Source organism: Oryctolagus cuniculus, chromosome 5 (assembly GCF_964237555.1).
Source record: "Oryctolagus cuniculus chromosome 5, mOryCun1.1, whole genome shotgun sequence".
In the NCBI taxonomy this organism is placed as follows: domain Eukaryota; kingdom Metazoa; phylum Chordata; class Mammalia; order Lagomorpha; family Leporidae; genus Oryctolagus; species Oryctolagus cuniculus.
The window spans coordinates 102,193,106-102,218,738 of record NC_091436.1 but is presented as its reverse complement, the minus strand read 5'-3'; the positions used below and the strand labels follow the sequence as shown (position 1 = coordinate 102,218,738).

At 36.1% G+C, this 25,633-nt stretch overlaps 1 protein-coding gene across 17 annotated transcripts in view; it reads left to right on the top strand.

The window, feature by feature from the left end:
* The window catches only part of FAM135A (family with sequence similarity 135 member A), a 125,822-nt gene extending 102,387 nt beyond the window's left edge, over window positions 1-23,435 (top strand). For 16 of the 17 annotated variants that reach the window (XM_070073900.1, XM_070073902.1, XM_008263090.4 and 13 more), the window contains 7 exons: window positions 211-371; window positions 3,380-3,471; window positions 3,961-4,058; window positions 7,107-7,258; window positions 9,618-9,728; window positions 20,640-20,753; window positions 22,009-23,435. In XM_070073900.1, the coding sequence (XP_069930001.1) occupies window positions 211-371; window positions 3,380-3,471; window positions 3,961-4,058; window positions 7,107-7,258; window positions 9,618-9,728; window positions 20,640-20,753; window positions 22,009-22,214 (934 nt within the window). In that variant the 3' untranslated portion in view covers window positions 22,215-23,435. Of the gene's footprint in view, window positions 1-210; window positions 372-3,379; window positions 3,472-3,960; window positions 4,059-7,106; window positions 7,259-9,617; window positions 9,729-20,639; window positions 20,754-21,091; window positions 21,241-22,008 lie in introns of those variants that run through there. The other variant, XM_051855523.2, reaches the window with a different exon arrangement.
* Window positions 23,436-25,633: the final 2,198 nt, after the last annotated feature.

The following is a 25,633-nucleotide window of genomic DNA, read 5'->3' as shown; positions in this document are numbered from 1 at the left end:
TTTTGTCATTGAAAATGATAACAGTTGTCCCCTGACTTATAACTCATTAAGTGATCTCACATATTTTCTTGATTTTAAAACCAAATATTACTAGGTTCCTCCTCTGTAGATCTCTACATTTTGTGTTCTAAAAACTGAATATAATCTTCAGTAAAGAGATTTGGTTTTGTTTTCTGTTGTGTTATTTTGTTTAATAATATTTTACTTCAGCTTCCTTCAGGCAAAAGAAGAATTAAAGCAACTTAAACTCCCTGGGTTCATGTACAGTGATGTTCCTCTGTTGGCATCTTCAGTACCTTATTTTAGCATGGAAGAGGAGGATGGTTCTGAAAATGGAGTACATCTCATTGTCTGTGTGCATGGCTTAGATGGTATGTGACATCCATTGATGTGACCCATAGCAACTCAGTGTATTTAATCTTTGAAATGAAAGGCAATTTTTGGGTTGCTTAAACTATTTGAACCCTAAATACATTCTAAATTTACGATGCCTAATTTACTAAGTGTAATATTTGACCTATTAAGGACATTTTCCGTAGAAACACTCATTCCAATGTTGTACTTATGTTTTTTCTATTTTTCTGTTCTCTCTTATTGTTGCTTTTGTCAGCTGTTAACCTCATGGCAATTATTTTATCTCTTTTTGATAGTCTTCCTAGTTCCCTCTAACTTTGCTACTTTAAATGTTACAGGCTAGAAAAATCAATATTCCAAAAAATTAAAGGTTCATTAATTAATTTAGATATAAATTAAATTTTAAGTTCCTGGCTTCAGTGCTGTGGTTTTGACAACTATTATGTTCAATCAAATTTTTTTTCTGGATATATTTTTGCTGGATATATATTTTTTTCTGGATATATGAAGATACAAAGGGCCGGCACTGTGGCATAGTGAATAAAGCCACTGCCTGCAGTGCCAGCATCCCATATGGGTGCCGGTTCAAGTCCATGCTGCTCCACTTCCAATCCAGCTCTCTGCTATGGCCTTGGAAAGCAGTAGACAATGGCCCAAGTTCTTGCCTGGGAAACCTGGAAGAAGCTTCTGACTCCTGGTTGCAGATCAGCACAGTTCCAACCCTGGCGGCCATCTAGGGAGTGAACCGACCTCTCTCTCTGAAAAAAGAAGATGCAAATATCTAGATTAACAGGCTATTACAGTATTATAATGTGATTCTGTGAAAATATGATAAATTTATAGATAATAAAATACTAAGCAAAGGTTTATGCTGCTAAATCCTCATGAAGTTGAATATTTTTCTTTAAAAAAAAAACAGACTAACCTTTCTACTTCCTCCTGAAATAATAGAAAGTTTAAAATATTTCCTACAGAAGACTTGACCTAGCATTATCTTTGACAAATACTTCTTTGAAATTTTCAAGACATATTATTCCTGTCTTCTAGAGCAATAGAAAACATATGGAATGCACCCCATATTTTTCCTGAGAGTTAATCTAACTTTATTACCCAACTTTGTTATCAAGATATTGCACCAACACCCCAAAAAAACAATGGAACACTCTGACAATAAATATACTTAATGAAACTTTAGCAAATAGAATCAATATATTAAAGTACATTACTATGACAAACAGAATTGAATTCTGAGATTGCACAGGTAAGAACATTTTAAAAAATTTAAAAGTCCAGATAATAAATGATTGCAGGCTTTATACGTCTCTGTCACATACTTTTCTTTGTTGGTTAGGTTTTTTTCTTCAAAAATTGTAAGAACAATGTTTAGCTTGCAGCTCTGTACAAAAACAGGCTCCAAACTGGATTTTTTTTTAAAAGATTTATTTATCTATTTGAAAGTCAGAGTTACACAGAGGAGAGGTAGAGAGAGAGAATCTTCCATCCAATGGTTCACTCCCCAATAGGCTGCAACAGCCGGAGCTACACTGATCCGAAGCCAGGAGCCAGGAGCTTCTTCCAGGTCTCCCACGCGGGTGCAGGGGCCCAAGGAGTTGGGCCATCTTCTACTGCTTTCCCAGGCTATAGCAGAGAGCTGGATTGGAAGTGGAGCAGCCAGGACATGAACCAGTGCCCATATGGGATGCCAGTGCTTCAGGCCAGGGCATTAACCCACTGTGCCACAGTGCCTGCCCCTGCAACTGGACACAGACCATTTCTGGCTGACCACTGAGTATTTTTATATATGGGTGAGCCCTCACATTCACCATTATTTTGTTAAATCATTATAAGGGAGATTTGTGCACACCAGATTCCATGAGATCATGATCTCAACAGTTTCTCTCAAAATAGCATACATAATTTTGTAAAAAGACCTTGACGTGTAAATACCATGTGCTGTAACAGCTATGTATTTGCAAAACTGAAGTCTCATAAAGTTAAAAAAAGTTAATAAAATATACTGTATCAGCAAATCAAATAAGAAACTATTCAATACCCATTCCCAATTATGACAACTAAGCATAAAACTGCAAGCCTTAAATAGCACTAGAAATGCTCCTTTTAAATTAAATTTTTATTGTTAATAAACCAAAAGAATTAACCAAGTTAGTTTACTGAAATTAGTTTTTAGAAATCGTTTATATTTATATATTTTATATCTACATTATAAATATATTCAAGTAAATAGTTACTAAAATAAATTCCTTCAAATGTTTGAATGGATTTTTATTTCTCTCAGTCTGTACCAATACCATCAAAGAAAGTCAACAGATTAAATACAAAATGCATTTCAGGTTTGTTAACATTTCACCTAAAGTGGTGATGGTAGGGAATCAGTCATTTACAGCTAGTAGAGCCACCAGTTAGCAAAATGATGGTTAATAGTTTGATAAACAAATATACTGTCAGGTGAAAAATGAAAACATCAATATGACCAAAACCTTCCGAGAAGCAAATTGTTAAAAAGACAGTGTTGGGGCGGGTGCTGTAGCATAGTACCTGCAGTTCCGGCATTCCTTATGGGCGCCAGTTCATGTCCTGGTTGCTCCACTTCCCATCCACCTCTCTGCTTTGGCCTGGGAAAGCAGTAGAAGATGGCCCAAGTGCTGGGGCCCCTGCACCTGGGTGAGAGACTTGGAAGAAACTTCTGGTTCCTGGCTTCCGACTGGCTGAGCTCCGGCCTTGTGGCCACTTGGGGAATGAACCAGCCGATGGAAGACCTGTCTCTCTGTCTCTCCCTCCCTCTCTCTGTAATGCTACCTCTCAAATAAATAAATAAAATCTTTAAAAAGACAGTGTCTAACTTATGGAACTCAGCTGTGGCTTAATAATGATGATGTGTTTATTTCAGAGCACATTGTTCACAAATGATGTAAGCTGTAAGCTTATTTCTAAAAATTATAAAAATGTATGATAATATACCTTTTACTTGATCTCATCCTTTTAAACATCATTTTTCATTTTCTAGGTAATAGTGCAGATCTTCGCTTAGTAAAAACCTATATTGAGCTTGGACTTCCTGGGGGAAGAATTGATTTTTTAATGTCTGAAAGAAATCAGGTAAAATTTGACAGTCTTTTCATAGGAGCAAAGTTTTTTTTTTTCTTTTACCAATTTATACCTTAATATTTGCTTCCTATAAAATGCTTGTAATAATAGAAATAATTTTCTCTAATTTCTGTGACATTTAACTTAAACACATGTACAAAAGCATGATTTACATTTTGACTTTAAAGTTTTTACATGAACTATTTCTAGAATTTCACAATTCTATACAACTATTTCAGCAATTAAGCCATCAGAAATAACTGTTTAATTCTGGTAACAGGCTAAAAATTTAAATAACCAAAGAAGCAACTGTTATTAGGACCACTGAATCTTTCTTTCCCTAGAAACTCATTCTTCTTGCCTATTTTAATATAATGAATATTAATATTCATTAACTTCCCTTTTAAGAAATTTAACTTTTTCAATACCTAAATTAAAAATAATGTTTTATGTGATTATACCTATTTCAGTATATAATGTATCTGTTTTGCTTTTGTTTAGAATGATACTTTTGCTGATTTTGATAGCATGACTGATCGACTTTTGGATGAGATAATTCAATATATTCAGATATATAGTCTAAACGTCTCAAAAATAAGGTAACTTCTATAATAGTTTAATTTTGTTTCTATGAATTATAAAAAACTAAACAATTTGACAGTGTATTATTTTGAAATATTAGAATCTGCAATTTGAGTTAATTTTTTAAAAATTTAAACATTTTAGGAAAAGATCATATTATGTGATTGATTAATTGATTGATTAATTTGAAATGTCCAGAATAAGCAAATCTATAGAGACAGCAAGTAGATTAGTGATTGGGTAGGGCTGTAGAAGATGAAAGGAATGGGGAGGGTGATAGCTAAAATATATAGGTTTTTCTTTTGAGGTGGTAAAAATGCTCTAAAATTCATCACAGTGATGATTTCAACTGTTAATTGAACTGTGCAGTTTAAATGGATAAATTATATGACATGTGAATTATACCTCAGTAAAATTGTTACCCCAAGAAAAGGTTACAGAGAAATGGACATATATTTCAAATATGTATGAAGGCAGGTCAAGAAGTTGATGGAAAATGGATTTAATAATAAGTTTCAGGTAGATGTTTTGTCATGCCCATGTCCCACATCAGAGTGCCTGGGTTCAGTTTCCAGCTCTGACTTTGTCTCCTGGCTCCACCTTCCTGCTAATGCAGACCCTGGGAGGCAGCAGTGATGGCTCAATTAACTGGATTCCTGCCATCCACTTGGGAGACCCTGGATTGTGTTCTTGGCGTTAGGTCTGTCCCAATGGCCCTTGTGGGCATTTGGAAAGTAAACCAAGAGATGGGTGCACTTGTTTTCTTTCTTGCTCTCTTGCTCTGTCTTCTCTCCTCTCTCCCCACCTCTCAAATAAATAAAAAGAAATTTTAAAATTGAAATAATAGTAAGTGAAAATGAGTTTATTTTGTTGAAAAAATTTCGAAATCCGTGCAAGCTTTTTCATAATACTCATTTTCTATGAATTTTTTTAAAATCACATATGCTTGTGTGTGTGTGAGAGAGAGAGAGAGAGAGAGGAGAGAGAGAGAAAACAAAATATTTGCAAAATTTCATGACATATATAAAAACGACATGAGTCAGTTTTCCACAAGCAGGCGATGATGGTCAAGTTAATGTCTCATTGTTTAATTAGATATTGTGAATAGTTAGGGAAGAAAGATGTCTCATGGGAATTAAAAAGACAAAACTGTTCTTCCTACTTCAGGAAAGTTACATAAACATTATATTCATATACAGCTAAGCTAGAAGAAGCAGCTAGCTCTGCTACAGTAAGCTTTTTAAACTTTGTTTCAAGTTTGAAATATAGAGAAGAGACATGCAGTATTTAGTTGAAGACATTTTCTAAGAACAGAATTCTGTTAAAATATGGGAGGAAGTGCTTATATATCTGAAGAAGAGGCTGTTTTCTTGTTCCATTTACTCTTTTCATGTCCTGATGTCAAAACACTTTTTTTTAGAATATTTATTTACTTATTTATTTGGAAGGCACAGTGATTAGGAGAGAGAGAGAGATGGAAAGACAGCTTTTCCATTCCCTGGTTCACTCCCCAGATGGCTACAGCGGGAACCTGTTTCCCACTTTGTGGTTTCCCACTTTGTAACAGGAACCCAAATCCGTTATCCACTCCTTTCCCAGGTGCATTGACAGGGAGCTGGATCAGAAGCAGAGCAGCAGGGACTCAAGTTGTCACTCTGCAAAGGGCTGCTGGCATTGCAAGCAGCAACTTAACCTGCTGAGCCTTAACACCAGCCCTTAATAAGCATTTTGATTGCTGAATTCTCTACAGCGATTCTGTATTACTTTTATTGATTTATTACTATATGATGAGAAATGATATTTCAGTTTTTTCCATTCAGTCCATGAAAGTAATTCCCTCTTTTAAATTATGCTGTCATTTATGATAATCAACTATCTGTTTTTCATTCAATCCATGAAAGTAATTCCCTCTTTTAAATTAAGCTGTCAGTTATGATAATCAACTACCTGTTTTTCCAAAAGCCTGATCTGGTTGATTGTAAACAATTACCTGCCATTGTAATTCCTATCCTGCAGCTTTAGGAATTTCAGTATGGAAGAGAAGTTGGCATGAGCTCTCACTAACCTATAACCCAGTGTTTAGACAATTTTTTTTTTTTTTTTTGACAGGCAGAGTGGACAGTGAGAGAGAGAGACAGAGAGAAAGGTCTTCCTTTGCCGTTGGTTCATCCTCCAATGGCCGCTGCGGCCGGTGCGCTGCGGCCAGCGCACCGCGCTGATCCGATGGCAGAAGCCAGGTACTTATCCTGGTCTCCCATGGGATGCAGGGCCCAAGTACTCGGGCCATCCTCCACTGCACTCCCTGGCCACAGCAGAGAGCTGGCCTGGAAGAGGGGCAACCGGGACAGAATCCGGCACCCCGACCAGGACTAGGAGCCGCTGCGCCAACCTAGAAAACTTTCAAGTTCTCTTTTCACTGTTAATTCTCCCCAGGGTTTCTTACATCATCTATCATAACATAATATAAGGAAACGGGCTTTTTGTTTTGAGCTATTCCTTAATAGAAATGAAGTGCTCTATATTATCACCTAGTGTTTTCTTTTAATCTTATAGTAGAAGAATGCATGTGTTTACCTATATCTCGAAAACATGAGTACTGTTAGTTGCAAAACTGTCCAGCTATGAAGTATAGACAAGAGTGTTTGGTAAGAGGAACAGGTTCTCCTAAGTTATCCTTTATAAGTACAACTTCATTATTTTGTTTGAAATTATCATTTAACAAGCAAATGATTTGTGTCCCCAAGGATGCAAATTTATTGTCAATTCATTATATTATTTTATAAATGTTTTCATTACTAAGCATTTAGAAACTTTGAGCAAAATTTGTCAGATATTATCTTGTTTCTATAACCTTTTAATTTATACAGTAATAAAAATCTTACCTGCTTTCTTTTTTCCTTTAAAATGTAGACTATATCATTTTGAAATGTCAAACTATTTTAAACATAATGAGAATTTTTAAATTCTTAGCATTTTATATCTATGTATGGTATATTGGCTTTTATTTTTGTTATTAAAAAAGTACTGTGGGATAAATGTCTTGGTTTTTTGTTTTTCTCTTAAAGTTTTATTGGACATTCTTTGGGCAACTTAATAATCCGTTCAGTGCTTACAAGACCAAGGTTTAAATATTACCTCAACAAACTTCATACCTTTCTGTCTCTTTCTGGACCTCACCTTGGTACGCTCTATAATAGCAGCGCTCTTGTTAATACAGGTAAGTTTTATTCTATACAAAAAAAATATGGCATAGGGAGGAAATGTAAACACAAATTTAGCATTTTCCGATGTTTATGTTAGAGCCAGCCAGGCACATACGTGGAATTTCATGAGCAAAACATGCAGATAATTTTCTACTTTGCTATACACTTAAAATAAGCTAATAAAAGTCATTTCAGGAGGCCAGCACTGTGACATAGTAGGCTAAGCCTCCTCCTGCAGCATTGGCATGCCAATTCATGTCCCGGCAGCTCCTCTTCTGATCCAGCTCTCTGCTATAGCCTGGGAAAGTAGTAGAAGATGGCCTAAGTGTGTTTGGGTCCTGCCACCTTGTGGGAGACCTGGATGAAGTTCCCGGCTCCTGGCTGTTGTGGCCATTTGGGGAGTGAACCAACAGATCGTTCTCTCTCTCTCCCTCCCTCCCTCTCTGTGTCTGCAATTCTACCTCTCAAATAAATAAATAAGACCTTAAAAAATCATTTCTGAAAATAATTATTCTCAATGAGATGGCATTTGTCAATAGTTATAGCAGCATTTTCCCCTTAAGTTCTAAATGTTTGCAGTAAATATTTAACTTAAAGAAACTATTCCGTTATTTAATTAGTTGAGCAGCTAACTAATACCTATATTTGTTATAAAGTTATAAAATATTATGTAGAATATTGACTCTCTGGTTTGGTAACTTTAAAACCGATTATGAGAAAATAATATTGAAGAAATTGATCCAAATTTTCTAAAGAAATTAAAATGAAAATTAAGACCCTAATTTTGAAGATTCATAATGTTCTCATGGAGAAACAGTTGGTACTTGGTTTACCTTTTTGTTTGGCTTGATTTTTCCCTTAGATTTTTAAAAATGTTTCATTGTTGAGTCAGTTCATTTCCATTTGGAGAACAAATTTTATTCCATTCTGTCTCTTTTCATTGAGCTCTGAAATTCTTATATCCATTTCCTTTCATTGACAAACAAACCATATCATTTTCTTCTATATCTCATTTCAAATTGGTGATTTCAAAATATAGCCAGTTCTGGATTTTTGCAGCTTAAAAAAGAGGTGATAAGAAAAATGAAATCCTTTTATAATATGAAATAGAACCCAGCATGAATAGGATAATGTTTATAACTATCATATTTAATCCATGAAAGCATTTTTGCCATCTCTTTCTCCTGTTCCCCTTTATAATATCAGAAACAATGAAAGTGAAATGAATATTCCACAGTCTTGAAACGTGCTCCAGAGTAATGGGGATTTCACTTTATTTTCATATATACAAGGGGAAGGTACATTTAAATATGCCTTACTGATAATATAAAGAAATAGAATTAGGGGCAGGCATTTGGCACAGTGGTTAAGACAACTACATCTCAAATCGGTATGCCTGCATTCAAATCTGAGCTCCACTTCTAATTACAACTTCTACTAATGTGCACCCTGGGAGGCATCAGGTGATGGCTTAAGTATTTTGGTCTCTGGAACCCACATGCGAGACCTGTGTTGAGTTCCAGGATCCTGACTTTAGCCTGGCCCAGCCCTGACTGTTGTGAGCATTTTGGGAGTGAACCAACAGAAAAAAGATCCCTCTCTTTCTCTGTGTATTTGGTCTTTCAAATAAATTTTAAATGAATTTTTAAAATTTTAATGAAATACAATGAAATATGAAACTTAAGCTATTAGAAAGAGTTGGTCCTTTTACAATTAGTCTACCATAACTTAAGTATAATTATATAGACTGAAAACTCAGTCTTAGCATTTGGAACTACCACTGTACATGTAGTATTTAACCCTCTTTTCCTTTATAATATGGACAAATATATCTAAAAGTATAATTTTCCCAAATTTGTTCTTCATATGCTTTTGAGATTTGATTATTGTTTTTAGCTTTGTTTAAATTCCTGCGGAATTGTGTTTCTATTTATTTTACTTGTTGAATATTATGGTTTGTGGTGCAGCAAGCCTGTGCTTATAGAATGGACTGAAATTATGTTTTGCCAAAAATTTTTTAAAAGGAAGGAAGGAGGGGGATGAGGGACGGAAGAAGAAGAGAGGGACGTAAGGTCATCTTAGAGTTGTATCTATGAAATGTACAAAATCTGTTCTCTTTATATTGGTAAGAATTTTTGAAAGAAATAGCATTCCTTTCAACAACTACCATTAACCCATAGTTAAACTATGTGTATATGTATATGTTTATATTTGTTACTAGAACATGGAAATATTTTGAAAATATATTCATTATTAGCCAGAAAAATGCTAATTTGGCAAATGGCATGTTTTGAAGTAAAATATATATTAAAATTAATAACTTGTCATGTTATATATTCCACTTATACTGATATATCATGTATAACTCTCTAGGTCTCTGGTTTATGCAGAAATGGAAAAAATCAGGTTCTCTTTTGCAATTAACATGTCGAGATCACTCAGACCCTCGTCAAACTTTTTTATATAAGCTTAGTAATAAAGCAGGTAAGTAACAGCTTGGAAAACATGAACACAGAAACCTTTTTTTAAAAAAGCTGTTAGCAAATAAATTACCAACATGTCTTTCTGGTTTTCAAGAAGGTCTCAGTCTACTGCAGTTTCTTTTAATAGACTCACAACTGGGATTTGATGGAGTAGTTCTTTAACTGTTAGTGATTGTATTTATATTTTATGAACTGCACATTTTTTTCTTTTTTCCCCAAAGAAACCTTTTATTTAATGAATACAAATGTCTTAAGTACAACTTTAGGATATAGTTATTCTTCCCACCATACCTACACTCCCACCCCTCATCTTCCTCCCTCTCCCCTTCCAGTCTCATTCTCCATTAAAATTCATCTTCAGTTAACTTTGTGCACAGAAGACCAACCCTATACTAAGTAAAGATTTCAGCAATTTACATACACACACACACATACACACACACTGTTGGGAACAAGTTTTATAGTTAACTTTCATAATACAACTCATTAAGGACAGAAGTCCTGCATGGGAAGTTAGTGCACAGTGACTCCTGTTGTTAATTTAACAATTAACACTCTTATGTTTGACGTCCCTGACCTCCTGAGGCTCTTGACATGACCTTCCTAGCCTATGGAAGCCTTTTGAATCCACAAACTGTCAGTATTTAGACACAGCCATAAACAAAGTAGAAGTCCTCTCCTCCCTTTAAAGAAAAGTACATCCTTCTGTGATGGCCACTTCTTTCCACTGGGGTCTCACTCACAGAGATCCTTCATGTAGAACATTTTTTGCCACAGTGTATTGGCTTTCCATGCCTGAAATGCTCTCATGGGCTTTTCAGCCAGACTAGGATGCCTTAAAGGTCAGAATGCTACTTAAAGTGATTATCGTTCTATGAGTCTGTTGTGTGGACTGCTTTCCATGTTGGAACATTCTCTCCTTTCATTCTATCTATTATTATTACCAGACACTTGATCTATTTATGTGATCACTTTAACACTTGATCCTATCTATGTGTTCACTTTAACACTTAAGATGGCATTTTTACCACCCAGCTTAATGGGATTTGGGGTCCCTTGGCAAGTTTTTAATCTGTACCCTTAGAAGTAAGTCTGTAGTAATGTATGTAGAACTATACAGCTTTCCATTTACAAACTTCCTCCTTCCTCTCTTATTCTCACTCTTATTTTTAATGAGATCCAGCCTCAATTGACTTTATATACATATGATTAACTATGTTAAGTAAAAAGTTCAACAAATATTATGAAGAAAAAATAAAACTGTTCCTTGACAGTAAATACAAGGGCAGCTCTAGTCATCCTTTCTGGAAGTGTCAATTTTACTTTTACAGATTTCTATTAGATCTCACAGATCAGGGAGAACATATGGTATTTGTCCCTTTTGGAACTGGCTTACTTCACTAAGTATGATGTTTTCCAGATTCATCCATTTTGGTGCAAATGACTGGATTTCATTTTTTTAACCACTGCATAGTATTCCATAGTGTACATATCTCATAATTTCTTTATCCAGTCTTCAGTTGACAGGCACATAGATTGATTCTATGCCTTAGCTATTGTGAATTGAGCTGCAGTAAACATTGGGGTACAGATAACTCTCTTATTTACTGATTTCGTTTCCCTTGGGTAAATTCCAAGTAGTGGAATAGGTATCTCCATACTGTCTTCCATAGTGGCTTTACCATATTTTTCTATCTTCCATTTCCAGGACTATCAAGCATTTTTTGAAAATGTTAGAAATTAAACTATTAATAGTTATCCCTTCTACAGTTCTCACTACTGGATGAATATTATTCTTTATCCCTTAATAACTGATTATTAAGTATATTCCCTATCATATATGTTCTATGCTTTTACAGCCCAAAATCATTAAATTTTTAGTATTTTTTGTGAACAAAATAAATCTGGTTAAAGGTTTCAGAAATGTTACTTTTAAAAGAAAATTACCCCTTTTTTGAATAAGACATGATTTAAATATTCATTAAAATTTTATTGCAACTTTTGACCAAAACACCCTATGGCATTCATCAGATTTCTGATAGAATATATAAGTATTGTGTACAATGTAAAAATACTAGTATACTAGCATCTCAGTGTTGACTATCAAGGGAAAAAGAAAATGAAGTAGCCAGAGTGACACAGCAGGCAAAATGTGTGATATATATAGATTAGGTAACACCAGTGTTGAAGTAGACAAGACGTTACTAGAGTATAGAGAGAGATCATGGCAACACTTACATTCCTTAATTAGGGCACAGAAATGGCCGTAATATATTCATTATTGAAATTTTAAAAACAAAATATCCTTGTTTTAAGATTTTCCTAAAAACATCTGCATAAAATCTCTTTATCAGTAGATGAATTTTGACAAATAAAGTATAACAATTAAAGACATCTCCTACTGTGTTAGTACCATTCAAGATAATCTTTTTTCCAGTTACAGAAATGTTTCATAATAGATGTCACTTGATTTATAAAAATACTTATTTATAAATAATACTTATATTTTAATTCTGAAAGATAATTAGAATCAGCTAATTATTTTGGAGGTAAATTCTTTTGAATGTATTTAAAAGAAATTGCTAAAAATAAGAATAATATTGTTTAGAGTATGTCAGAAAGTACAAGATTTGTTCACTCTTAGCACTAATGGCATTCTGGAATGTATAGTTCTTTTGTTGTCAGGAATTGTCATGTGCCACTGTAGGATATTTTGCAGCATCTATGACCTCTATCCATCCTGTGCCAACATAGCAAACCATACCTTTCTGGTTTCCCACTTCTTGTTGTGATGAACAAAAATGTCTTCTTACATTTGGATCGTGTTCATCATGTTTAGAACCACTGCTTTAACCAGTTCCAGAGAGTAACCATAAAATGACAGCATGAATTGCTATAAAACTCAGTAAAATTTCAGAAAAAATTAATGGCCAAAGTGTCAAGAATACCAAGGATAAAAGTTGTTACTCAGGTATTTGTACATAAATGATGTTATTATATCAGCCAGAGAAACATCAAAGATTTATTTTAATCCTTTTCTTGGTATCTTGAAAAGTAAAGTGATTAAAACTATTTCCAGCTAACCCTTCTAATTCTGTAGATGGGGAAATCTTGTAACTTCTACAATTTAAAGGTAATTTTAAATATCACCTCAGGGGCTGAGTAAAATATTAACACTCTGTCCAGTGAACTGGGCTGTGTTTGAGCAGGCGGAATCAAGGTGGATACAGAGAATGACTCCCAAAATAAAGCCGTTTGACATTTTTATTAGCTGGACTTCAGCTCAGATGAGGTACTGCTGTAATTGCTGCCAGCATTGCAACTCTGGGGCCTGCCATGCTTCATTTTTTTTTCTTTTGTTTATTTGACAGAGTTATAGATAGTGAGAGAGACAGAAAGGTCTTCCTTGCGTTGGTTCACCCCACAAATGGCCGCTACGGCCAGCGCTCTGCACCGATCCGAAGCCAGGAGCCAGGTGCTTCTTCCAGGTCTCCCATGCGGGTACAGGGGCCCAAGCACTTGGGCCATCCTCCACTGACCTCCTGGGCCACAACAGAGAGCTGGACTGGAAGAGGAGCAACCGGGACAGAATCCGGCGCCCATATAGGATGCCAGCACCGCAGGCGGAAGATTAACCAATTGGCCATACTTCATTTTGAGTTTCTGTCCTTTCTAGCCAATACTGCTAGATAAGAAGTTGAAACCAAAAGATTCAAAATGGGCCATATGCAACTATATTGGCCTTTAGCTAATATAAAAAGTAAAACTGTGTGAAAAGAACAATGCTGGTATTGATACATTTTGGTTGAGAAATTTTTAAAGGCCGGTTCCCGGCTCAATAGGCTAATCCTCCTCCTGTGGCGCTGGCACACCAGGTTCTAGTCCTGGTCGGGGCGCTGGATTCTGTCCCGGTTGCCCCTCTTCCAGGCCAGCTCTCTGCTGTGACCCGGGAATGCAGTAGAGGATGGCCCAAGTACTTGAGCCCTGCACCCCATGGGAGACCAGGAGAAGCACCTGGCTCCTGCCATCGGATCAGCGCAGTGTGCCGGCCTCAGCGGCCATTGGAGGGTGAACCAACAGCACAGGAAGACCTTTCTCTGTCTTTCACTGTCCACTCTGCCTGTCAAAAAAAAAAAAAAAAAGGATACAAAAAAAAGAAATTTTTAAAAGATTGATTACTAAGTATAAAATACATTTTTAAAATATGTGATTTAAGAGTTATGTTTAGAAATTAGACATTATAGTGTATGTTATGTCAGTATGAGAAATTTTTATTCAGTTTATTTCATCATCATGGTATCTGAAAGTGAAAGAATATCTTAGAAATTTTATCATCTAGTTAGTCTTGATTTTGCATAGTTCAGCTGAGCTGCCTGAACCTGAGGAGGTCCAGATACTTCCCTCTAGGACCTCCGAATAAAGCAGCAGTTCCCAATTTCAGTGTCCTTTCTCTGGAGAAGCATTCAGGATCTCTGCAAAGAGCTGCTAGCTTGAAGACTATATGAATGTGACTTTACCTGGAAAGATGTAGTATCTATTATTCTCATAGTATAAACTGTAGAAATAAAGCTTGTTAAAATCTTGATCAGTGGAGAATTTATGAAGAAACAGATCATGTAATCTGACAAATGCATGATTTATAGAGCATAGTTGAAGGTGACATCACGTTCTTTGTGTGTTAGTTTTATGTGTGGTACTGTCCCTGCTACATAACACAACCCAACAGAAAAAAGTAGATTAAAGATAAAGAAGTGACCAGAAGGCCGGCACTGTGGCTCAATAGGCTAATCCTTCGCCTTGCGGCACCGGCACACCGGGTTCTAGTCCCGGTCGGGGCGCCGGATTCTGTCCCGGTTGCCTTTCTTCCAGGCCAGCTCTCTGCTGTGGCCAGGGAGTGCAGTGGAGGATGGCCCAGGTCCTTGGGCCCTGCACCCCATGGGAGACCAGGAGAAGCACCTGGCTCCTGCCTTCAGATCAGCGCGGTGTGCCGGCTGCAGCGCACCGGCCGCGGCGGCCATTGGAGGGTGAACCAACAGCAAAGGAAGACCTTTCTCTCTGTCTCTTTCTCTCTCTCACTGTCCACTCTGCCTGTCAAAAATAAAAAATAAAACTAAAAAAATATAATATTTAAAAAAAAAGAAGTGACCAGAAAAAAAATATACAGAAAGCAATAAACATAGTTTCTAAAACTTTATTTATAATCAAAGAAATGCACATTAGAGTTATAATTTAGACATTTTGCCAGTTAGGTTGATAGAAATTAAAAAGATGATATCCAATATGGAAGAGTAAATGGGAAAACAGATATGTTTATCTGCTAATGGCAGAAGGGGAAATTATGTGACCTTTTTGGAGGGTACATTTTTGAGAATTTTTCTTTAAGATTTATTTATTTATTTGAAAGAGATACAGAGAGAAAGAGGGAGGGAGAGGGAGATCTTCCATTTGCTGGTTCACTTCCTAGATGGCTGGGGCTGGACCAGGCTGACGCCAGGAGCCAGGAGCTTCCTCTGAGTCTCCCATGTGGGTGCAGGGACTCAAGGACTTGAACAATCTTCTGCTGCTTTCTCAGGCACATTAGCAAGGAGCTGGCTCAGAAGTGCAGCAGCAGGACTCGAACCAGTGCCTATATGGGATGCCAGCACTGCAGGCAGAGGCCTAACCTATGCGACACAGCACTGGCTCCCATTTATGAGAATTTTAAGAATGAGCTAAGCTAAGCAGTTACACTCTAGGAATTTTTCCTACAAAAATTTCACACAGATTTAGGTAAGGGCTTTTCATTGTAGTGCTTCTGTTTTGTTTTTATGTCCCCTCTCCATTGAAAAGCAATGGATCAGGCCGGCGCCGTGGCTCAATAGGCTAATCCTCCACCTTGCGGCGCCGGCACACCGGGTTCTAGTCCCGGTCGGGGCGCCGGATTCTGTCCCGGTTGCCCCTCTTCCAGGCCAGCTCTCTGCTATGGCCAGGGAGTGCAGTGGAGGATGGCCCAGGTGCTTGGGCCCTGCACCCCATGGGAGACCAGGAAAAGCACCTGGATCCTGGCTCCTGCCATCGGATCAGCGCGGTGCGCCGGCTGCAGCGGCGGCCATTGGAGGGTGAACCAACGGCAAAGGAAGACCTTTCTCTCTCTGTCTCTCTCTCTCACTGTCCACTCTGCCTGTCAAAAATAAAAAAAAAATAAAAAAAAAAAAAAAAGCAATGGATCTAAATATCCATTAGTAGAGAAATAGGAAATATACTAAAATGTAATTATGGAGATATGGAGATACGTTAAAAAATGGGGTACATATATTTGTAGAAGAGCCGTCCCTTAAATATTTAAAAAGCAAGACACAAAGTAATTTATGTATAAATAATATAATCCCATTTATATGTCTTCAAATTAAGTCTTCTGTGTTCCTATAAAGGAGTTTGGAATGATACATGCAACCATTAGCTGTGTCATTGGCAAATGAAGGGTGTAGGCAAGAGAAGGTGATCAAGGGGGAGGGAATACTTTAAAACACATTTTTTTTTTCATTAGGTAAAAAGAAACAATAAAAATGCTTGGATTCTAAAATGAGAAAGATGACACAAGAATGGATTAGGGAAGTGTACAGTTACATGACACTCATCCACAGCCCAATTTTTCACATTAAGGCAGGCATTCATAACAAATTACTGTATTTTGAAAGCACAATAGAATTTATTGTGAGATAAACCAACCAGGTTCTTCCCCAGCAGGAGAGGACTTGTCTGGAAACTTCTCAACTCAGTCATTTGAGAATGCTGAGGGGATCGAATTCTGGTCCCACTCAGCTCTGTACACCATAGAAACTTTTTCTCCTTTTACCTGCTGATTAATTTATGTTGATGTTCATTAGCATTAGTTACAAGACTATGCTGAAATATAATGTTAACAGGAATACTTTAAGCACTGTAACCATGAAATAGTCAAGTGACCCTTAGCACACTGTTTTCTTTCCTCTCAATTAGTCTGTCTCTGGTTGAATAAGCTCTCTACCACTGGAAGTTAGAATTTGAAGTTACAGACTACTTAATTAATTTGAGTGAGCATTAGTCTGTAAATACTTGGGAGCCAATATTGTTTGGTTTTAAGGAAAAGCATGCACTTTATATTAGTTAAAAAACACACTGACAAGGGCTTGCATTATGGTGTAGAAGGTAAAGCCACTGCCTGCAATGCCAGTATCCCATATCAGTACCGGCTGCTCCATTTCCAATCCAACTCCCTGCTGATGCTCCTGGGAAAGCAGCGGCGGGGATGGCTTAAGTCCTTGGGCCCCTATACCCACATGGCAGACCCAGAGAAAGCTCCTGGCCTGGTCCAGCCCTGGTCATTGTGACCATTTGGGAAGTCAACCAGTGGATGGAAGATACCTCTCTCTCTCTCTCTCTCTCTAGCTCTTTCAAATAAATAAATAAATCTTAACAACAACAACAAAAAAAAACCACTCTGATCACTTTTAACTGGAGCAAATCAAAGATAGGTCACTCTTTTTATCCTCCCAGAAATATTGCAGACTTATATTTTATAATGGATATGAATTTTTCTAAAAGTTGCCATCCTTTTATTAAAAGGAAGCACCTGAATACCACATGAAATATAAAATTGTCAGTAGACAAATTAGAATTAGTGAACCTAGTAAGTGGAGAATTGCAGTGATATTAATATGAAGACAAAGTGACCGACCTAGTAGTGAGAGTGGGAAGAAAGATGTTACATAATGGAGAAAGCAAAACTTGATGACCTACTAGACAGGAGGGAACTGCAGAGAAATTAAAGATGAATATTTCTTATTTTACTAGAATAAGGATAAGCTTAAAAATATAAGTCAGGGTAGCAAGCAAAATTTGGAAAATAGGATTTGGCATTAGAAATGGTGAATGTTAACATTTCGCAAAGTTTCATATCAAATTATCTGGCCAACAAAGCAGGCCAGAAATTCAAATTTGGGAATCACATATAAAAGTGATAGTTGAAAGTAGAATAGATGGGTTTAACAAAAGAGAGGAGTATCACAAACACCTAGAAACAAGGTATATTTATATCCTCTGTCCAAAAATTGTCCCTCACAAATGAGGGGCAGAGTTTTTTCTAGTTGCGGACAGAATCACTAATACACGGTGATCTCTCAGTGCTTTATTTTCATTTGTTTGGAGAAGACATGCTGGCTCAAAATAAACATTTGTATGCAAATTTAGGCTATCTAACAGAACTAAAACTTGGTGAAATAAGATGAGGCCTGAGAATACAGCAGTAGATTTTTAGGCCATTGATTAGAGACATTTCTCCAGAATAATGAGGAAGAAAGACTTTGTGGAGTAGGTTCAGTAGAAGGAAAGAAAAAAAGAGACAACAAACATATATAGAACTCCTGGTGAATTTTACCATAAAGTAGTGCCAAGAAGTAGAATATAAGATCTTGGGACATGTTCATTGATTGTTTTTTATGTTTTAAGAAATGATATTGTAGTTTTCTGTATACTGATAAGAATGAGCTATAAAGGGAGTAGACTTGTAGCCTAGTGGTTCAGATGCCTACATCCACATCAGAGTGCCTGGGTTTGATGCTCAGCTCCAGCTCCTGACTCCAGCTCCCTGCTACTCTTGGAGTCAGTGGTAATCGCTCAAATGACTGCGTTCCTGCCAACCGTGTGGGAGACCTGGATTGCATTCCGGCTCCCCACCTTAGGCCCAGCCCAGACCCACTCATTGTGAGCATTTGCTCGGTGTACCAGGAGACGGAAGCACTTGTGCTCTCACTCATTTCTCTCATTCTCTGTCTCTCTCTGCCTCTTAAGAGTGAAAAGTAGGAAGAAGGTGACGATGGTTTGAGGAGAAATAAGAAGTATAAAAATGAACTTGTTGAGCATGCTTCCACAGGCCATGAGGTACACGGCTCCAAGGAGTTTTATTCATGAATAGCACCCCTGGAGTTATGCAGTATGGGAGCCCTTTATGGAGAACATCAGCATACAGCTTTTAGATAAATAAAAAAGCCAGTTGTGCTGATGTTGTATAACTGGTTCAGTGCAGCTTGGAATAAAATTTCAGAAATGGCGTCATATTCAGGATCCAAAAAGTACAGTGCCTAAAACAAGTTGGATACACGTGAATACGAAGATTCAAAAAGTACAGTGATGAAACAGTTTGGATACAAGTGAAGATTACAGAGAGTGATTTTTACGTCCTTTGCTTGTTTACCCCTTAAAAGAATTTTGAAAAAGTCTGTACCCCCTTGTATAATTTTAATATGACACCCAAAAAATATACTATAAGTTTAAATAGTTCCAAAGATTATTTTCTGGCATTTTGGCTGAAATATATATATTTTTTCTGGCATTTTGGCTGAGATACATACACACGCACAAACACACACATATGCTTTAGTTGTATTTTCATAAAAATATAGAAACTCAGTTCATTCTATTGAAGTTACAGATGAAGCTTGTTCAGTTAATTCATGGAGAGTGTGTGTCATAAAATCTAATTGGAAAATTCATTTCTCATTGCTAAATGATCCGTCAACTCAAGCTTACTTTTTGTGAGATGAAGTTAAGACTTCATACTTTGCTTTTACACCCTAGGGCCATATACCTTGATAAGATCTAAAATAGATTGGTGAAATAAATACCTTTGTCTTGTAAAGTAGGAAAGACAAGTCATTTTTGGAAAAGGGTTCATATGTAGGTTAGAATCTGGAAATCAGACCTCTTAATAGTTGTACATGCCCAAGTACACCATGATGAGACTTAAGGTTATTCAGTGGTAAATGTACACTAATTTGAAGACCTAATATTCTTAGATACATGGATGATTCTCAAAGTAGTGCTAATGATGATGAAGACATTGGTGTGCTAATTGTTGCCAAAACTGGAGCAAATTTTGTTCATGAAATGGTAGAATAAAGAGAAAAATTGTTTTTCTTAATACATGAAATGTTCTGTGTATGCAGCTGTTTAATTCCTATAATAAATATCTGATTGTTACACTTATATCCCTAGAATTGTATATATTCAGATCATTACACACACACGCACACCCCAAAAAATGGTGTTTTCTCTTAGAAAACAAAGAATAGGATGTTGTGATTTTTGGCCTTATGTCTATCATACAGTGTCACCTTACTGTGTTAGACCATACTGTTCTCTTGAAGAATACTTGAGTTGTAGGGAAGAAGAGCATCAACAAAGGACTACCATTAAGGATCCACAGTAGTTCCCAAAACTGGTCTATCTCTAAGAATTTGAATTTCACTAAGCATAAATACCAAAATTTTACCCTGGACCATTCCAGGACAAAATTTCACATACTATACACCCCAGGTCTAATATATTACCATTAGTTGTATGTCATTTAATAATGACATAAAATTTTGTATACATCTAGTCTGAGCCAATAATAAAGTTAGAATGTTAGTGATACTAAAAAGATAAAGAACATGATTTCAGTACTTAAATCATTTAATAAAGTACCCTAAAGTCCTAAAATCAATTCACCCAGTTTACTAAAAAATAAAAATAATAAGAACTTACATATTTCTTTGGAAAAATTCCTAAATATTGAAAAATACATGGATACATGTATTTGGCAGGTAAGAATGTCATGAAATACTTCAAAAAGAACCTTAGTCCACCATATTTAATTTCTTCCCTACCTCTACACCACCATACCACAATGTTTGCTTGCAGTGCACATATCTCATACTAACACAAAGACAACATACAGTGAAGGTAAGGTTTGTAGGGAACATAGAGAAATTTGGAGAAAGAGTTCATCAGAAATATGGAGTCACAAATAGTACTGCTGGAGAAATTTATATTTTGATCATTTAGTGTGATAGTAGTAAGCTGTATTAAATCTAGTTAATTGTTGCATTATGATTCATTATTTTTCTGTTCATAGGGCTTCATTATTTCAAAAATGTTGTGCTGGTGGGATCTCTACAGGATCGCTATGTTCCTTACCACTCTGCCCGCATTGAAATGTGTAAGACAGCATTAAAGGACAAACAGTCAGGTAAGGAAGTAAATTAAGTTATACCTGTAAATTAGCTTTTCCCCAAACTTTTCTTATCAACTTACCTTCTCCTTTCTCTCACCCTCCCCTCTCTTTTTATTTCCTTTTCTACACGCTGGATATTAATAACTCTACGGTACATTTTGTTTCCTTTCTCTCTCAGCAAGCTAGAGTCCACTTAGGGAAAAATTCAGAAAAGTCTTAACCTTTCAAATCAATAGCTAAAACTAGATAAGTGTCTTTTGTTTTAATAATAAGATTCAGTGACTCTGGGGACAGAGGGAGTCTAATGAAGATTTATTTGGACTTATTCCTGTGTAAATATATTTTTTAAATAGCATGGAACCAGAAATCCAACTTGATTCACAATGAAAAGCAAGAAAAGAGGTGGGAATGAAAAGTATTGTTTACTAACTTGTGCGATATCTTTTGAGAAACTCGCAAGCTCTCTGACTGTACTTCCATGTATTGTTGCCTTCTTATCATTTCATCAGAGCTGCATCCTACCTCTCCTCTGAAATTTAATGTCTCCCTTGCTAAAATTCACACATTCCGTGGGTAGGTTAAACCATCTTTTAGTGATAAGAGTTGTGCATAAGCATTGTAAACAATATTTTGCCCCTTATCAGGCAGCTTGTACATTTCTATGTATGTAAATCTAGTCTTTATCTTTTAAGCTTACCATCAACTCATTAAAGTCATTGTAAGAATGACATTTTTGAATTAAAAGCAGACCCATATATTAAATAAATCTTCTGACTATAGAATGAATCTTGTTTGTTCTTTGAGTAGAGCCAAATTCACATTGTTCTTATTTAGGAAGTTCTATTCTTTCTCAAAATAATTTGTAAATGTTGACTGCCATACAAACACTGTTAAAGTACTTGCTGTAGACTTTTTAATGTCTCACACTAGCCAGCTTATTTTCATAATTATTTAATAAGCTATAAGTAACTTTATGTGGAAGAAAATTTATTTACTTTATTGTATGTCTTGCCTTGAGTTGAAACTATCAACTCGACAAGAATAGAGTATAATAAATGTGCTGTTTTTACTTGGCCTGATAAATCATATGATTATTCATCTTTTCTATAAGAAAGTCTCAAAAATTATAGCTGAAGAAAAGTGAAACCTTTTTAAAAATATCATACTTTTAGAAAAATGTAACTATTTTATAAATAATATAAAAGTTGACATAAAATTTTTTTCAGTTACTCATATGAACTAATTTTCCTTTTTCCTGTTTATTCCATAGGACAGATATATTCAGAAATGATTCACAATTTGCTTCGCCCAGTTCTGCAAAGCAAGGACTGTAATTTGGTTCGCTATAATGTCATCAATGCATTGCCTAATACAGCTGACTCACTTATTGGGAGGGCTGCACATATAGCTGTTCTGGATTCAGAAATATTTTTGGAAAAATTCTTCCTGGTGGCTGCCCTCAAATATTTCCAATAGAATAAAAATATTATTAGAGACTTGACAATTACCTCATTCAACAATGATTCAAATAATGTATTATATTAAAATGTAGATATGAAGTTCTAAGAAATATTTATACCTTTTTATATGGAAGATAATTTATATCATCCATGTTTAGAGCTTTTTAAACGTCAACTTTACTTTCTAGGTAATGTGGCTGTGCAATATTTTTTTAATTTTATCTTTTTACTTTTCTATTACTTTTTCATATATTTTGCTACCTAAGTTTTTCAGTGAAACTTTAAACCCCTATATATGTCTGATTGTTTATTATTGGCTTTCCACACTCTATGTGTCAGATGACATCATATTTGCCATTGTTGCTAGAATAGCATGGGATTTTAAATTTTCTAGTATTGGGATATTGTTCAGTTAGTTATAAATTTTACTTTTAACATTTTACTGCATTTTAACTGGAAATTAAATTATGGCTGCTAAACTATATTTTTTGAAATCAACTCCTTTAGTCCTAAAGTAAACTTTATCATATGATCAAACCAGGTAGTTCATATATGATGTCATAAAAGTTTTCTATAGTCATTACTGTTCTGTTAAATATATGTCATGCCTATTAAAGTATATTTTCTACTGGTGATTTCAACATTATTTCTCATTGACTTTTACTACTGGAACTTTTCATGTTCATACTGGCTGCATATAAAGATTTTTGAATGTCTGAATGCCCTCTGCCTTGATTTGGTTGGAATTTTGCTAAATTTGGTAATGTTGCTTGAACTTTCTGACTATATTTCTTTAACTTTTGTCATGGACTTCCTTTTATGTACATAATAAGTAAATGTTGAAATTTATGAAAATCTTTTATGAATTTACTTTTTAAATGTTAAAATTTATTGAATTCAAGAGTAGTGTAAATAAAATAATTCACATTGAAAATGAAGCAAAGTGACTTTACATGTTTGGTGATAACAGATGCAAATGTTTTTGATATATGGAGATATATAGAGTCTTTTGACTTTACTAAAGGTGCTGAATAGCATAAAATTCACTATTTCCCTTCCTGTTCTACTTGTGAAACTAATGATGCACTAAGGATGGGTGGAAGGTTGTTGCATTCACCACGTCTGGTGGACAGAGGTTTTGTAATATGTATTGTATAATTGTTGCATGTTTTCTAGCATCATGTTATTGCCTCGTGTTAATAAATGAACAAATGACTGTTTGGAGGAACAGCTAAAATGCTTGTAATCATTTGTTTATTCTCAGAATACTAGAGATAAATTTATTTATAATTGGTAGTACCATATTAATTAACTCTCTATATAGACCAGTATAAAATTAACACTTATATAACTTGAAAATACTTGAAAATTCCATAAACTAAACAATAATATACCAAGTGCATTGTATCTGGAAGATATAATTATATCCATCCTTGTATTTTTGTCACAGACATTTTTCATTTTCATAGATCCTGGCTGTGGGTTTGAAATAGCATGCATATTATAACTTTGGATGACTTCCAGGTTTGTCAGAGGACTCGTTCTTACTCCTAATAATATATATAAAATTTAATGGTAAATTACTCTTAGGATCATAGTTGGTTGACTGATTGTTGCTTATTTTAATACAGTTTTAAAGGCATATCAGTGATCATCATTTACAATCGGACTTAACATCTGATTTAGAAGGGAAGCCATCATATGCTATTCACCTCTGAATTCAGATTATGTGTGATTGAGGAAAGCAAATAGTGATCTGATATAGGGTAATGGAGATAGAATAGTAGGATAATGGAAATAGGATAATAGGTAGAGAATGCATTTCCTTGAAGTATACCAATAAGGAGTCTTGGCTGCAGATAACAAAAAGCAATTTTGATTACCTTAAGCAGAAAAAAGTTTATTGGCAGAATATCGGGTAGTTCATAGAATTGGACAGACTGGAGAAACAGGTTCCCAACAACAGATAGAAACCAAGGAAATCGAGATGACCAAAATCATAGCTGAGTTCTGATTTCAAGACGACCTAGAGAATGGTGTATACTGCTGGCAGTAATCCTCCTGAAAACTGGGTTGGCTCAAAATACTTACTGTTTACTTACACCAGAATCAAAATCTAGTGGGAGTGTCCAGCTGACTGAAAAGTCTTGTGTTGCTCTGACATTTTGTCATCAAAGATTGTCAAGTATTTGTGTATGTGAGCCTCTCAGCTTCCACAGTAGAAAATGAGACAGTGTCTTCTACCAAGATACATCAAACAGGAAATTAGTTTGATGACATCATCAAATATAAAAACATAACAAAGGGCTAATATAATTCATATTTTTATCTTTCTAACATCTGCATGTACCATCCTCCCAGTACACATATTTATTTTAAATACTGCCCCCTGGGGCCGGCGCTGTGGCACACTAGGTTAATCCTCCACCTGTGGTGCCGGCATCCTGTATGGGTGCCGGTTCTAGTCCCGGTTACTCCTCTTCCAGTCCAGCTCTCTGCTGTGGCCTGGGATAGCAGTAGAAGATGACCCAACTGCTTGGGCCCCTGCACCTGCATGGGAGACCTGGAAGAAACACCTGGCTCCTTGCTTCAGATCAGCGCAGCTCCGGCTGTTGCAGCCATTTGAGGTGTGAACCAACGGAAGGAAGACCTTTCTCTCTACACTCTCTCTCACTGTCTGCAACTCTACCTGTCAAATAAATAAATAAAATCTTTAAAAAAAAAATGCTGCCCCCTGATGTAATATCTATCCAACATCCAGCTTCAAATTTTAAATCTCAGTGAAATGTCTGCTGGTTCTGTAATGATGTTGCCTCAATTGTTTACAACCTGTAGGCAAAATTGTGACTTAACCACTAGCCCTGTACTCAATAATAGTATAAGACAGGAAGAAAAAATATTGACATGCATGAGCCAGTAAGTAAATACAGGGCAGTGTGCTGCAAGCTTCCTTGGTGAGAATCTCCTGGACTCCTTGTTAAAAATACAAATTCTAGGGCCCCATTACAGACTGAATCAGAATTTCCAGGCTAGCATATAGATAGACGATGCCCAGATTTCTCTGGTTAAGGGGCCGGGGGGGGGGGGGGGAGACTATAGTAAATACAGTTCTCAGTTCTGCTACTGATCTTAGCTCTAGATGGTTAGAACTTGGCTGCTAATTGGTCTCTGCCACGACCACCTACTTGCCATTTCCTCCATGTTCAACCAGCACTTCAGCTGATCAGATTTCTTTAGGGGATGTCCTGAGGTATTCATGATCCTGTCTACATACAGTTACGATAGTCCTTCCTTCATTTTTACATTTTGAAGATTTATTTATTTGAAAGGCAGAGTTGGGGGGGGCGGCGGGAGGGTGTCTTCCAACCACTGGTTCACTCCCCAAATGGTTGCAATGGGCTGCAGCTGAGCCGATCTGAAGCCAGGAGCCAGGAG